Here is a 16549-nt window from a genome sequence, read left to right as displayed (position 1 = left end):
AACAAATAATGAAAGGAATAAAAAGACCTCCCTGACCTTCTGAAAGTGTAAATTTGAGAGGAAACAACACGACATATCCTGCAACACGCTAGAACATAAAAAAATGTGATGTACAGTATTAGTCTTTAAGACAAAAGTATTCATTTAGCAAGAATTTAGGTTTTTTGGTTGCACAGTATATCAGTGTTTTCTTTGTTTTATTTTGATGTACAAAATCAAGATATTTTATTCATAATGTATTGTAAACATGCAATAAAATGAACTGGCTTGTGAAGTGTCATACCCTCTGATTATCTATCCAAAATCTACACCACTAATGCTGCTCAGAGACACAGGGGGCTAAAGCCTATCCCATCATGCATTATGCAGGACCAGGGGAGGAGCTACAAGTAGCTGCAGTAGCTAGTAAGTCTTTCCTCAGGAAAAGTGATTTAGAGATGAAGGACATCCATTCATGGTATTGCTTTCCTTGACAGTCCGATCCAGAAACACTCTAAGCTGTATAATTACATTATTGACACAGACCATTTCCTCCAGGTCTCACTTGTCATGCTAAGCTACGCTAATCACATTCAACGAATGAAATTGATATTGGTCTTGATTCCTGCAGAGGTGACAAACTAGTGTTGTCAGTGTGTCTATTTTATTGACAATCAAATGAACTGGGAATCTTGTGCAAATCAGTTTTCTTCTACACAACTTCTACACAGTGCACTGTGAAAAAGTAATGATACACAATACAGGTCAGGTGTGGAATTTTAATCAAGTGAAGATGACGTGATGATGAAATAGCTGTATTTTAATCAAGTGCAGTATGAGTCTAGTCACCACTCTTTAATCAGTCTTAGAACAAATATAGTGTCATCTCTACACACACACAACAGCAACTAGAGCTGTACAGCACTTTGAAGCGATTAGGACTTTTTGGCATTCACCATACATGAACGCTCCGAGATCGCCTGGAACACAGTAAAGGCTGACGAGGCGTGACACCCACACAATTTCTACTGGTGGAAAGTCAGAATAGCTGAAATAGAAACTAGTGGCAAGATTGTGAGAACCATTATTTCTGCTCTCTCTGCACACTTGACATCACAATGTGGAAGCAGCCTGTAATTCATTAGCCCGTTACTGTCATCAAACACAAAGTAATACAAAAAACAACAGAAGGTAATTCTAAGAGTGCATATATCAGCAGCAGAATTGGCGAAAGGACCCTTTAAAACAACAAATATACAATATATTTTTTTCAAAGTCCCTATATATTTAGACACAAATGTTTAAAATCAGTTTAGGGACATTGCAGTCTATTTTAGGCTTGCAGGTTTTCTTAAAAATGTTCTTTTTAAAAAACAGTAGGAGGCAACAGATGTTCACAGGTCAGGGAGAGAAACCAAAGAAGGATTCACTGTGAAGGCCAAAAAAACCAAAAATGCAACAAACAACAAAAAAAAAGCACTGTGCATGAAGCTACCAAAAACATCAAGAGGTGAACTATAGGTGATTGAGATGCACCAGACTTTGCAGCTACAGTACCATTATACCATTAGGATGTTCATCAACTATAGCAGACTAGCTACTGGTAATAACACAAGCTAATCGTAGAAGTTGACATCATTAAGACATATGCTGTTGTGAGTGTGTAATATATCCTCTTTCAGGAAATACTGCGTGCTATTTTCAAAGTCACAAATCTACACTGATCTATACTGAGCAATATGCTAATGTGATGGCATTTAAGACCGATGACACAAGAGGCTGCTGTGCAAAGAATTGCGTCAGCAATTTGTTAGCGAATGGCAACGGTCTGAGAACTGTTGGCATCTGAATGTCTTGAAGCAAGGCCTGCTTTGTGTGATATCCTGGGTTGAATGGCGGGAAAAGGAAACAAAACATCTAAATTCAGACGATCCTTGGACAGATACAGGTGGTTCAAGTGTTGTGGGCTGATGAGAGAGCCCCCGTTTGTTCAGCAGAAACACACTCCTATTTGTCAAAAGCAGAGCTGATGGTGGTGGGGAGGGAATGTATGTGCACATGTGTGTCACCACATAACCATTCCTTCCAACTGGATCAGGAACTTCTGTAGCAGTACTAAGAGGACCCATCATCTCTGACGCATATGCACAACACACACGTCATTCTTCTCAAAGTCTGGACCTTGATCCACATCCTTGATCAGACCATAGCTCAGTGACTGTTAACCGCTGGCCCACTGGCCACATCGGTTCCATAGAATATCAGTGAAATCAGAAAATATGCACATCTAATGTTACTCACCAGTGGAAGAGGCCCAGTACGTCCTGACAGCGATCGCTGATTATCTTGTCAACTCCTGGCAGAGAGCCAGTAACACAGAATTCACCCATTCTACAGAATGAGATTACTGTCCAACTCCATCCTCTCTACTCTGTGGACCCACCGTCAAACCACTCGGCTTCCAGGCTGAACATTCCCTGGAGCTGACAGCAGCACACTGAATGGACGACTAGAGGGAACTCAGGAGTTGTCTATCAGAGACAAGATGGTCTATTCATTTAGGTTTATTTTTGTTGGCCAACTGTTGTATTGAGTCTCAAACTGAGTATTTTTATTTGCCTCCTGAAGAGGAGTTTTTTTTTTGTTGAAATGGGGACTCATTCAGTGGTAAAGTTGGTTGAAGTCTGCCCCCCACCTTGTCTGTCTGGTTATTGGATAAATGTGGTTGAGGACCCCAGCCACATTGTGTTATGAGTGGGCTAGAATACATAATGAAGTTTAATGTTTTCTAATTTGAAATAAAATTTCTGTTGATCAGTAAAGTATATGTTGAATATACAATGTAGCTGGAGTTTTAATGCAGTTCATTTCCACAGCCACCCAATAATTTGTCATCAGCTCCTATATTGCAGACACAGAGTAGGTAGTAGGTAATAATTAGTGTAAATGTAGTTGTAAGAATACATGTGAGTCAGAAATAAATCCGGACTAACTGAGCCTTGTCTACCTTGGATTCGTGCGGGCCCAATCACAAGAGATGTGATGTTTGTTCACTGATCAAAGGTTATTTTGTTATAACAGTCAGTTGTGGGTTTTGAGTGATTAAGTTTGAGAACCCCTGCTATAGAGCAAAAGTATCAATCACAGTAAAACTGACTAATGTGACTATAAAAAATAATTTCATCATACTTGAATGTACCACTTACAAACTATGTTTTGGTAATAAAAGCTACATATTTCAAGTTACAATCTTTAAGATTTCAGTCCTGGTTGATTTGGGGTTACTGGTGCTAATGGCAAGTGAAATGACACCTGCATCAACCACTGGGGGCAGTGAACATACAGTGCAATGCAACAGTTTGGACACCCCAAGAGATTTGAGCTCTCAGATAACCTTAATCAAAGTCTCAGATAGATATAATATAAAAGCAGTCTTGCTTAAAATATCAAAGAAATGTGTCATCTTCAACTTCATGACTTTTGGAAATCAGGTCATCTTTAACTCACTTAGATATTCACAGTACCAGAAACTTTGACCCACTGTTGTCTTTTGCTTCATGCCCAGTACGTGCATGCGTAGTTTCCTGTGAACCCCTTTTGCATGGTTACACAATTGGAATCCTGCACTGGACAAACAGACAGACCCCCCCAATAACAATAAAAATAACTATATAGAGAGGTGATAATAGAATGCAAATACATTCAATGAGTGGAGCTCAAATTTCTCAAAAGAATTGGGTCAATGATCTGATGAAACTCTTAATGATTATAACATGAGTTTGGGGTATTAGCTTGTGAGTTGAGGTGCTTTCAGATAGCAAGCGGTGACACTCTGTCTACCACCTGGACACACAACAGTTATGTATTTCAAATGGGCGCAAACAGGACGCACTGCTGGAGCTGCAACCACTGCAGCTACATCTGAAAGCATTTACAAGTTGTATTGAACTGTTTGGTCTGACCATTTGTTTACTGCTGTTGAAGAGGATTCAGTGAAGTCAGATCCTCGTAAAATGTGCTCCTGCATTGTTTTCTTCTGTGCGGTTTCTATGGTTGCCATGGTCACACGGGGACAGCTACAGTAGCAAGCAGAAAAAACATTCAGCTACCATCATCTCAGAGTGCAGTGGCAAATAAGTGTACATGTTCAGCTGCAGACAGCCTCTCTCTCCTTGCTGCTGGTGCCTATTTCGGTTGCTGACTTGACACTGGAAACAATGATGGCAGCAGCAGCAATGGCTTGCTGTCTAAAACCATTGTACCATTGATGTTTAATGTTAAGCTTGCAGGGGGAATAATGTAAGGCTAATTAGCTAATGTTTCCTAACCAAGCTATGTATTTCCTGTCTCTGGAAATCAGTAATTTGTATTCTATATCTTCTGATTGATTCAAGCATATAAGCTGTGACATTACGTAAGGTTAAAAAACTGGCATAGCCCACATATATTGTGATCAACTCTTTTCTTCATTCCTCAGCATGGGTTTAAAAGACATACAAAACAGAATCAGTCATCATTTTGGAATAGACAATTAGGAAGATTCTTACAGACTCTCAACTTGCATTCCTTAGAATGTCTTTAAAAATAGCTGAAACAGTTCAGCTATTTTTCTACTATGTGAGTTGCATAAGCAGAGTAGAGTAGTACTGCAACAGAAGGTCCTGATACAGCAGTGAGGGTAAGTGTGGGTACTGACAAAGAGGGACACCTCAGTACAAATTCACAGGTTTTAGTCAAATGTTTCCCACCTCCTCCGAAGGTCCTCCACCTTCTTTTTTTGGGGTGTAGCTGGCTTGGCCATAGTCACCAGATCCCCAAAAGGATCCTGAGTCACCTGGGTGTCTCCCTCAGCACGAAGTGGCTTTGTCAGCGTGTTCATGGCTGTACATGGAACAGACGAGTCTGCCAGGCTAGAAAGAGCGTGATTGCTGGCAGAGGACTGAGGCAGGGATGTGACTGAGGAGGGGAAGGCTGACTGGAGCAGTCCATAGGTAGGTGGCAGGGTTGAACTGCCTGGTGAATGCTGTCTGTAGAGCCCCGGTAGTGTAGACAAGGACTGTGGCTGGGGTGGAGTGTGTAAGTAAGAGCCTGCTGGAGGCCCGTAGACTGCATTGAAGGGATTTCCACTTACAGTCGGTGAGTAATGCATTTGGGGGGAGGTGTGCTGCAAAGATTGGGCAAAAGGGTTGAGTGATATGTGAGGATGCAGTGGGAAAGGAGGCAAACCCTGTGGGTAAGGCCTAGGTGGTAGTGCTGGTTTGCAGGTAGATGACGAACCAACAATATCCACCCCATCACTCAGTGAAGTGGAACTGGTTGTTGCTGAGCTGTTAAGGGGGTCTAGAAGGCTTATCAGATCTATACCGTCCCCAGGGCCCTTGCTGGGCTTCAGCAGGTCTCCATCTGTGGTCATGCTTAGAGCTTGCCTAAACTCTTGTCCCCCTGATGTAGTCCCTCCTTCACCAGCTCCTGCTGTTTTGGAGCGCGACTGGGCCACGGGGGGTGCCAAGACACTACCAAGCTCAGGCGTCTTCCTTCCATGGGGGCGTGGAATGGTGATGTTGCCAGGGGTGGAAAGCTCCAAACGATCTGGGCCCGGGCCGGAGCTTTCTCGGCTCGGAGAGTGGGTTTCTGTCCGCGCTTGAAGTTGGACAGACGGAGGTCTGTCGCAGAGAGGAGGCACGCCAACGGGCAAGGCTGTTTCATCCTGCCCTATACTCCACAGTTTATTGTAAGGGTTGGAGAGCTTGAGGCCTGGAAGTGTTCGAGAGTGTTCGCTGGCACTCAAATCCATCCGCTGCAAACACAAGAAAAAATTCAGACTTTAGAGGAGGAACAGCAGCTTTTCACAATCAACCCAGTAAATAATATATGCTTACAACTAGGGCTGTCAGTTTAACGCGTTAATTAGATTAATTAATTACGCTGCAAATTAACGCGCTATAAAAATTAACGCAATTAATCATGAGTGGCAAGTCAATGCGCAAGCATTTTAAATTTGGCCCTTTGAGTGACCCGTAGGCTGCAGTGAGGTCGCATCTTACCTGCGCCACTAGTCAAAAGCAGTGTGACAACAGACATGGATGCGACACCGGAGAGCGAGGCAAGCCTACTTGGACCTTTGAACGGCAAGTTTATTTATAAAAAGAACAAAGACGGGACTATTAACAAGAACGCAGTGATTTGTACCTTGTGTAATAAAGAATTTTCTTATCACCGTAGCAGCTCCAGCCTGAATTATCATTTAAACGCTAAACACATGTAGTTGCTGCTAGTGCCGCTAGTGCTACCGTGAGCTCACTCCGCCAACCCACACTTGCTGAGTTAGGAAAACGAATGAGCAGAGCCACGACAGAAAAACTGACAACCTCAATCGCAAAGTGGGTTGCTGCTGATTGCAGGCCGATTTCAATCGTGGAAGACGAGGGCCTAAAAGAGGCGTTTCAGATAGCGTCATCTGACTCTAATTTCCAGCTACCGTCGAGAACTACAGTGATGAAAAGAATTCACCAGCTGTAATGTGAATGTCAGTGAATTGTAATGTCCTAGAATTCAAATTATTTATTTGGGGACCTTTAGCAGATATGAGATTAAAATGCAATTAATTAGATTAATTAATTACAAATCCTGTAATTAATTAGATTAATTTTTTTAATCGCCTGACAGCACTACTTACAACCTACATTACTGACGACCAATACATGCAGTTGGTATGGTTAAATGTGTTTTTCCTACATTCCAGGGGCCAAATGGTTTCAGCTAATTTAAATATACAATCAAAATCAACCAACAGTTGACTCAACACAGCTAATGCATCATAATGAAACACACACACATCTGCACTGCATTTCATCATCATTTCATTAATAATTTTAGCGTTGTATTAGTGTTAAAATCGCAGAGTGATCAATGAATCCTTCCTGCTGGTGCATTTATGTGCTGAAGTGAAGGTCTGACAACAACTTCGCCATTCAGCTGCCACATAGCTTTTCATTCTTAAGCTATGATGTTTGGAAACTCAGCAGGAAATACAAATAAACTTCAGACATGAAAGTTATAAAGACTATAAACTATAAAAAGTTAGTTACAATGAATGGTTTACAAACCTGGAATCAGGATCAAATCTTTTAGGAAACAACACTATTAAGACTATATTACACAACTTTTGGCAACAGAACATTTCGATCTCTGACCTGGTAGGTGAACTTCATTTGTAGCTCCTCAGAATCTTTGGGAGTCCTCAGGTCCTCGAGACTTTTAGCCAAGGTCATTGGTTGGCTGTCAGGCTCGTCCTGGCAACCGAAGATGTCACCCAGCAGGTTGACATTGGAGAACTTCTCATTAACTGGACTGGGAGGGGCAGTGTGACTCTCTGCCCCAAAAGCAGGGTCATCCCCTTCCATCAACTCAACCTCCTTCAGGGAGCGATATGGCTGAGGCCTGCAGAGACAGCATTTGACTTATGGTCATTTATTTCTCTCACACACTAGAGGTCTTCATGGGTTAAATCTCTGTACTCAACCCATGAAGAACCACTGACCTTTAATACAAACTAATATAAACTGATGTGCCTATCTCCACACTCTCTGACTTTACTGTATTCATTTAGTTAAATGATAAGGTTGGCAAGCGTCTAAATATTTCTTACTGTCCACAAATCCATAATGTCTTCATGAGGATGACCATGGACACTGCAGTTAAATTAGAGTCAAATAACTTGCTACCACACCAAATGTGTATTAATTGATGGATGAAAATAGTCCACAACAAATGGTAGGTTTGCTAGTGCCCACCTATTTCAGGAAATTAGATTTGAGTTTTACTTTTTTGAAAAATGAAAGTACATATTTAGTAGGAACCAAGGGGCTTGGTACAAGCAAAGAAAGTGTTTTTTTTTTTCATTATGGGTTTTTATGAAATTAGTTGACAACAAAAAAAAAGTTACATTTTGCTCTGTTGGGAGCAAAAAGGACATTGCTAGCTAACTGTCTAGCTCAAACAGGGAGAGCAATGTAGCCAGATGGCTTCAGAGGTCAATGTTTAAATTCTACTGTAATGGCTGGCTAATTGTTTTCATTAAGAAAGGAGAGAGAGTATTGAAATGAAAATGAAAAGACTATTTACAGTACAGTTATAATGTCCCCTATGTGACGCTTTAGACCACATGTACACAAGCACACACACATTTCATTAGAAAGAAAAGAGATGAGTTGAGAAAGGCTTATCAATAAGTCAATAGCGCAAAGCCAATCAGAGAGATGCATACAGAGGCGACCACTCAAAAGGGACGGAGAAGAGAAAGCTGTCAGGGAACCCAGAGATGGAGTCATCGTCATACTGGAGCTCGTCTCCGGACGAATCCTCAGAGAGAAAAACTGTGTAGTGACGAGTAGGACGGATAGAGCTACGAGGTGGACAAGGAAGACAACAGGACATTCAAAGCTCATTAGAGACATGTTAATTTTTTCCATTAAAAAGGAACAGAAGAGGAAAATTAAGAAAAGGAAGGTTGAGTTAGTTAACTTAAGAGCAGCAGTTTTTATTTTCATTTACATAGTGCATTAGGATTATTATGTTACTGCATTTAGTTCATTCATTCATTTAGATTACCATGCAAATGTTTGGAATCACCTGTTATGATGATATTTTCTTCTTTCCTCAATAACGTCTATTTTAACATGAATAAAAACAGTGTAATTCACACCCCAAATGTATTTCTTACATTTCAAATAGTTTTGGCATGAAGAATAATACATAAATGATTAAAATGTCCATTCGGCTGATGGTCCCACAGTGTTGTATCACAGGAGAATATAACTGTAACTATTTGTTTTTGAATTTCTTTTCCAGTCCAGAAAAGCGATCAGTGACCCAAGAACATTAGCTACTATATCGTGACTGAACCACAACGGTAAAATTGGGCTCTAAATATTTTGGGAACATCCTTATCTTTGGGCCCTCTGTAGTTTATTCACTGCTTAGATTGAATAGGTTTAAACTAAGATTGCTCAGTCCATGGCGTGTTCAGCTGATACTCGTGCTAACCTTAGACTAACCTCCTTTCTATTTAGCAATTCAAAGAATACCTTTGCTAAAGGAAGACGTCTGTTAATTCCAGCTTGTTAAAGGCATTATTGTGCACTGATAATGATGCTAAGCTTCCAATTTCTTTCACCAAAGACTGGTGATTTCTTATATTTTTATTTAACTGATATATAACTACTCAGAGGTATCTTTGCCGCTTTCTGCCCTGCGCTTGAACCTCCATGTACAAAACATTACTTATTAGTCAGCCACCTGACTGTTCCAAATCAAGCTTTGATAGCAGGCAATTCCAAACTTTTGAACAGTATAATATATTTATTTGAATTAGCCTACAAGAAGCTGTGCAGTTAGCTGAAAAGGAAGTTAGAGCACAATTGGACAAACAAACAAACCAAGGAACAAAATCTATTGAATTGCTGAAATAAATGCAAAAACATTCAAATCTGTATTTGGGAACTGTATTTGTAGCAGTACAGAGCTGAACAGTCACCAATGCTCATTAGCTGTCTCCATTATCTTTCAACTGTAGTGAACAATGTTGACCTAATGTGACATTAACAGGGGATTTTGCATGTTAGGGGACTTAAGTTATTGAGAACAGGAACTCTGGACTGAAATATAAATTTAGATTACACTCACTCCTAAATTACTCACTAGTTAACAATATCCATTGTGTTCAGAAAGCTTATATGGGGTTGGAATGTTACATTTCTTGCTCTTGTCTACAAACTCCAAGTAACCTATCAGCAGTTTTAGGCACTCTATGGGAAAGTTCATGCACAGGCAATCTAAATATGTAAAAGCCCTTTCATAGTTTCATCATGGACAATGGGATATATATCATGGAGGTAGTCTTACTGGTCAACGCTGCTTTCCAGACTCACATTGCTGCTCGGTCTCTTCAACAGCATTGGTGGCCGTGCCTGTGGAAGTGAAGAAATAATATAGAACTAAAATCACCACTTCGCAGTCCACATTCTGGACCAATAAAGTTCATTTTGAGAGAGCACGAAGTTGCACTCATGACAGCAAACAAATATATAATAATGCTTCAAATATCATATTTTTTTTTCTAGTATTGCACAGAATCATCTGACCATAGTGGATCTTTAAAGCCCATCTCAGTCCCTGTGAAGGATGCTTGCTTCCTATCACTGACTCATCAGACTCATCAGATGCAGACTGTGAGTATAAGCCTGTCATTGGTCACTTATGTCAGGCAGCATTCTCCTCTCCTTCTGTGTGTGTTAATGTTTTCAAAATCCCCATTGCTATGGGAAACAACAACTACAACTCTAACCTGATCACTAACAGTCTGAACGTAAAAACAAGCTAACACCTGTTACCTTTTATTTTGCAGGGATTTAGCCATTTTAATTCCAGGGTCACATGCAAATGCTCCACCAAAACAACCCTCTAAGGAGTCATGGGTTTAAAGAAATACAAACAAGGCAGATTGCTTTCTTTTTTTTGCCTACAGAGCTGGGGTCTGGTGATAGGTCTGGCTATGCAAGACTATGGTGTATATCTATATAGTTTTATCACCAAGCCCTTGTGCAACCACTATTTATACGCTGCTTATCTGTGAAATTCCTTCTGTCATCACCTACCTCATTCCTGCTCACCTGTCCAAAGTGCACAGTGATTGGCCTCTGATCATCCAAGGTGCGCAGAGACCCCTCCCTACTGACTGCACTGGTGAAAGAGGTAAAGCCCACTCTGTTGTCATCATCGATGACTGCTGACCCTGCTGTAGAGAAGCCATTTTCTGCCTGCTCCTGCAGAGGGGGGGCACAGGGAGCTGGAGGTTGACATGGGCGAAAGGACTGATGGTACAGCAGGGGGAAGGGGAGGGGGAGGGAGGCTGCACGCCGTGGCTGGGGTGGTGAGGTTCAATTAAGGTAAATCGAGGTAGTGTTTAAGGTATTTTTTGTGAGGGAGAGACCAAGAATTGTCAGACCAGACCAAATGTACAGACCAGTGTAACAGTCTTTACAAGGAAAAGGAAGGAATTATACAGAATGGTTGGTCACAAGTGTAGAGCTACCTTCTGCTTCAGCCGGCTCTTGACTTCTTTTATACGCATTTTTGCATGGTCCTTAGCCTGTGAAACAAACATAAACAAAGCCAGATCACTGCCATTCTGATATCTAACTAACGGTTCATTTTCCAATTTCTAAAGCCAACAGAAGGCAAAAATTTGCTTACAAACTTGTAAACGGTCTTCATGGCTGGGTTTGCCTTGGTCTTCACGGTGTTGAAGATAGCCCCGCCACCTTTCTGTTAGAACGGACATACTTTATAAAGCACGAGTAAAGGTCTGAAGCATCACTAGCAGCACCCAGAGGCTGCAGTGTTCAGTACAGATGCAAAACAACACTTTCAAACAGAATGCATTACATTTATTTGTATGACTCTTATAGGCTTCCCACAAGTAAAGCTTAAAAGGTGAGATGTACCCTGAAGGACATGGAGGAGGTTACCTAAAACAGTAGGACTCATCAAGAAGAGTCCACTATTAGTCAAGACACCTCATGGATCAAAATATTAGCCAAGAGGAAGTTAGACCTGGTAGTGGTAGTGTGGATCAGGGAGTCATCAAAATCATAAAGAATCATCTTCTGGTGAGAAACCATATCCATAGTCAGTTTTGGGCAATCTGGTCAGTAATTGTTGGTCTTTTTCCAGGTCCAAAAGTTTTGGATAGATAGATTGACAGACATAGCAGTATGCACTTACACCACACTATTTGGTGGCGTTACTGGGGCAAAAACAAAAGACAAAAATACCAAGAAGGTATTCAATGTATTCTTTAGGGTAATAGCACTGAAGACATCTCACCTTAACAGTGAACAGCCACTGGTGGTAGGTCTTGTCACTGCCTGGGGGGTGGGGGTGGGGGTGGGGGTGGGGCGTGGAGGAGTCACAACAATAAAAGGTCAACCATATCAAGTAGTGGGCATACTGGGTACTAGTTAACAAGGTCTAAAAAAAATCCAGACTGACAGCTGATGTAAAACCACTGCAGTGTGTAACTAGTGTGCCTCTGATAATGAGAGACTTTTGTCTACAGCAGTCTCATAAACATCCTGATATTGACATAGTGGCATTTATTAGATCAGTTCTCCTGTACAGCTCTGGGATCAGCTGATTAGAGTGGTTGTTCAAAACATATGTTAATGCAATATTTCTTTATCCAAACAGCAGTGTCACAATTACCTGGTTTAGTAATTGTGACGATTGCAAACGATATTAACAACTTAATATTATCATACTAACAAGTTAAAGATCAGAGCTCTTGAAAAATTCACAAAGAAACATGTACTCCAACACACAGCTGGCTTGATAACACTGTAACTTTGTTCAAAGATGGTCTGTTTAATCTTCCTGGTGGAGGAAGTGGTGCTGTAAGATTACATGTTAGTGTGTGCTGGACACACACTGTTTTCTGTTCTTGTAATGTCATTTCAGTAAGACTTCCTCATAAATGTGGACATGTAATTCCGACTTTGAAAATGTATATCAGGCTGTGTGAACCAATCAGGACCAATCTTTGGATAGCCAGCATTAGCAACCAGAAGTTAAGGGACAAAACAGGAAACGGAACAAACCAAACACGGGTAATTTGCCTGGTCTAGTTCATATGCTTACACAACAACACACTTACCGTGCTGTTGATCATGACTCTTGCTGCTATTGGAATGATTCCCCTTTAAATGGATAAGCACACAGTATAGGTGCACTCCATGCACCAATGGACTTGACTGAAAAGTAACACATACTGACTCACCTGCATATTCGCCCATGTTGATCTCCTCCTCAAAGATGTCACTGAAACCTTCTCCTGAGTTCAACAGGTCCAAACGGCCATCAATGAACTGCAGGCAGAACCACAAAATGTATTGGAGTGTAAGAGGGTAGGTGAAATAAAGGTGTGTTCGTGTGTGTGTGTGTGTGTGTGTGTGTGTGTGTGTGTGTGTGTGTGTGTGTGTGTGTGTGTGTGTGTGTGTGTACCTGTTTGAAGAACTGCAGCTGGATGGCATTCTGGAGGAACTGCCTCATGGCATTGGAACGATGGTTCACAAAGATTTCCTCACTGAATGTTATTGGCTCACCCTAAAAATGCAGGAAAACAGACCAACCCTGACACATTCAACATTGTATTTTCAGTGCCCTGTAGTCCTGGCCTTTGACCTTGTTGTCCAAGGATGTGGCTTTGCCATCTTGGCTAAACTCACATGAAAGGATTAAGGTCAACTCTATTTTTGGCTGTTCCCTGCATCCTTCATGTCTGTGGTGTGCAGAATGTACTGACCGACTCAATCTGCAGAGCATTTCTGTAGCTGCCGAACAGAGCTGCCTGACTCTTGAGGAAGGCTCGAGCCACACCATCCCCAGTTGTTGTTGAAACCTTCTTCAGTCGACTTTTTAAAGATGAAACCTGTGGGACATGAATTTAAAGTCATTAGGACACAATTTCATCTCCGAATGTTCATATCTATATTAAAACTGGACTTTTTTTTTTCCAAAACACACTGTGCAGGACAGTAATTCCTCACCACATCATTGGGCAGGCTTTGGAGGTCATCATAGGGGGTTTCCAGGGTATTTGTGTCCACATTCAGGACCACCACATCATCTAGAGCCAACCCTCGAACTTTCTACAAGCAACAGACAGAGCATAATAACAGGTAACTAAAGATGCAGTCACTGTGCCTGTGAAACAGGTGGATACTATACAACTTTAAATCTGCCAGCACCAGATGAAGCAGCGTAAAATGTTCACTGAATTTCTGAATTTAAATTATTATTATTATTATTATTATTATTATTATTATTATTATTATTATTATTATTATTATTATTCATAATTAGGGCTGTCAGTTTAACGCGTTAATTAGATTAATTAATTACGCTGCAAATTAACGCGCTATAAAAATTAACGCAATTAATCATGAGTGGCAAGTCAATGCACAAGCATTTTAAATTTGGCCCTTTGAGTGACCCGTAGGCTGCAGTGGCAGGTCGCATCCTACCTGCGCCACTAGTCAAAAGCAGTGTGACAACAGACGTGGATGCGACACCGGAGAGCGAGGCAAGCCTACTTGGACCTTTGAACGGCAAGTTTATTTCTAAAAAAGAACAAAGACGGGACTATTAACAAGAACGCAGTGATTTGTACCTTGTGTAATAAAGAATTTTCTTATCACCGTAGCAGCTCCAGCCTGAATTATCATTTAAACACTAAACACATGTAGTTGCTGCTAGTGCCGCTAGTGCTACCGTGAGCTCACTCCGCCAACCCACACTTGCTGAGTTAGGAAAACGAATGAGCAAAGCCACGACAGAAAAACTGACAAACTCAATCGCAAAGTGGGTTGCTGCTGATTGCAGGCCGATTTCAATCGTGGAAGACGAGGGCCTAAAAGAGGCGTTTCAGATAGCGTCATCTGACTCTAATTTCCAGCTACCGTCGAGAACTACAGTGATGAAAAGAATTCACCAGCTGTAATGTGAATGTCAGTGAATTGTAATGTCCTAGAATTCAAATTATTTATTTGGGGACCTTTAGCAGATATGAGATTAAAATGCGATTAATTAGATTAATTAATTACAAATCCTGTAATTAATTGCCTGACTTTTACACAAGGTACAAATCACCGCGTTCTTGTTAATAGTCCCGTCTTTGTTCTTTTTATAAATAAACTTGCCGTTCAAAGGTCCAAGTAGGCTTGCCTCGCTCTCCGGTGTCGCATCCACGTCTGTTGTCACCCTGCTTTTGACTAGTGGCGCAGGTAGGATGCGACCTCACTGCAGCCTACGGGTCACTCAAAGGGCCAAATTTAAAATGCTTGCGCATTGACTTGCCACTCATGATTAATTGCGTTAATTTTTATAGCGCGTTAATTTGCAGCGTAATTAATTAATCTAATCGTTAAACTGACAGCCCTAATAATAATAATAACAATACTACTACTACTACTACTAATAATAATAATAATAATAATAATAATAATAATGTTTTGAATGTCCTGGTTCTTTCATGTCAGTTATATACACCTACCTCCATCAGGCTGGAATGTACTCCGATGAGGTAGGGCATAGGGGCACTGAGAAAAGAGTCAGTTTCATGGTTAAACATTGATAAGACAACAGCTGGGTTATGGAACTTAAACTCAGTAGTCTAAGCCTGTCAAACTTTGCCAGGCAGATATTAAATCCTAATCTCAAATTTCATTCACAGATCAAGTGACATGTCATTAGAATAATTCATTAGAATATTTTAGCATCGTTATTATTCAGTTAATGATGGTAGACAACGCAGTGGCATGGTTGTGCAGGTCAAATGTACCCTGACGACAACAGCATTTCTGAGCAGCAGCACAACCCACTGTCACAACCACCCCATGTGCAACATCTCCTGACAGCCGCAATCACATGCAGACACATTTTAGAAATAACGCTACTGCCTACAGCAAGCAACACAACATATTAAAGACTTTTATACATTTAATTTAAGAATTTTTAAAATGTTCTGTTAAAATGTTCGGCTTTTATTGGAAAATAAATGTAGTGGTTTTTAAGACTTTTCAAGAGCTGCAAATAACCTGATGAAATAGCCTTTGAGCTGCATTTTCAGTGTTAAACATTTGAACTGAGGGAGAACTTGCTGATTTTCAACCAGCTTTGTATCATTACAAAGTGGGTAGCGTATGCAAATGAATAATGTTAAACTTCCCTCCATGCTGCCTGCACCTGGAGCTTCCCACTCATTGCTGACAAAAGAAATGTGTCATCTGTCGGGTTTTTTGCCAGCTGTAGGATGTTTGAACGACACATTTGACTTCAGATGTTTGTGTGTCCACCTCCACGGACACAAGTGCATGGAAGCTGCCCCTCTCTACATCTGAGACAGAGCCGCTACTCTCTCTCTCAGATGGAGAGATGGGCAACAGGAAATGCATATCAAACCATGAAACTAGGTGGTCATCAAATATGCATCATGATTCTGTTACTGCATTGCCTATTTCTCGCCATAAATGTGTTCAGAAACATATTTTAGTGTACTGTTTAGCTGTAATACAAGAAAGATTGTGACCAGGCTGCTTGAAACCGGATAAGCTGAAACCAAGCACCACCCAGCTTGCAGTTTCACCCACCAGGGGAAGCGTTTAGTGATCTGGTACGATGCAGAGCATTCTGGTGGTGGTTCCTTTTGAGCGAATGAATACCACAGCCCTTTTTCTGTTTTCTCTGGTCTTACAGCACCAATTTCAAAAATATTTGTGTCTTTTCTACTAAACAGATATCATTCCAGTGATGAAATACCCCTTTAACACTGAGAAAAATAATTGGAATTTTTCAAGATAAACATGGGGGAAGTGTCAAACAGGAGCAGCAGAATCAATCTAAATCTTATCAAAATATGATGAAATGCAATTAAAACTTATAAAAACAGGGCAAAACAGTAATGTAGGTCTGATTCTGTCTGGTAAAAGCAATTATTTGAGAGTTACAGTTGGTT

At 40.9% G+C, this 16549-nt stretch overlaps 1 protein-coding gene across 9 annotated transcripts in view; it reads right to left on the bottom strand.

The window, feature by feature from the left end:
- Positions 1–819: 819 nt before the first annotated feature.
- dennd1a (DENN/MADD domain containing 1A) overlaps positions 820–16549 on the bottom strand; it is a 30821-nt gene continuing 15091 nt past the window's right edge. The window contains exons 11-23 of one of the 9 annotated variants that reach the window (XM_070988299.1): positions 15089–15134; positions 13584–13685; positions 13340–13465; positions 13039–13140; positions 12815–12902; positions 11866–11906; positions 11233–11304; positions 11072–11128; positions 10635–10802; positions 9883–9947; positions 8246–8383; positions 7173–7419; positions 820–5776 (exon numbers count right to left, since the gene is read on the bottom strand). In XM_070988299.1, the coding sequence (XP_070844400.1) occupies positions 4709–5776; positions 7173–7419; positions 8246–8383; positions 9883–9947; positions 10635–10802; positions 11072–11128; positions 11233–11304; positions 11866–11906; positions 12815–12902; positions 13039–13140; positions 13340–13465; positions 13584–13685; positions 15089–15134 (2320 nt within the window). In that variant the 3' untranslated portion in view covers positions 820–4708. Of the gene's footprint in view, positions 5777–7172; positions 7420–8215; positions 8384–9185; positions 9948–10634; positions 10803–11071; positions 11129–11232; positions 11305–11865; positions 11907–12814; positions 12903–13038; positions 13141–13339; positions 13466–13583; positions 13686–15088; positions 15135–16549 lie in introns of those variants that run through there. The other 8 variants (XM_070988300.1, XM_070988301.1, XM_070988302.1 and 5 more) reach the window with 8 other exon arrangements.

This window comes from Chaetodon trifascialis, chromosome 20 (genome assembly GCF_039877785.1).
Source record: "Chaetodon trifascialis isolate fChaTrf1 chromosome 20, fChaTrf1.hap1, whole genome shotgun sequence".
Lineage (NCBI taxonomy): Eukaryota > Metazoa > Chordata > Actinopteri > Chaetodontiformes > Chaetodontidae > Chaetodon > Chaetodon trifascialis.
This window is presented reverse-complemented; position numbering and strand designations above follow the sequence as displayed.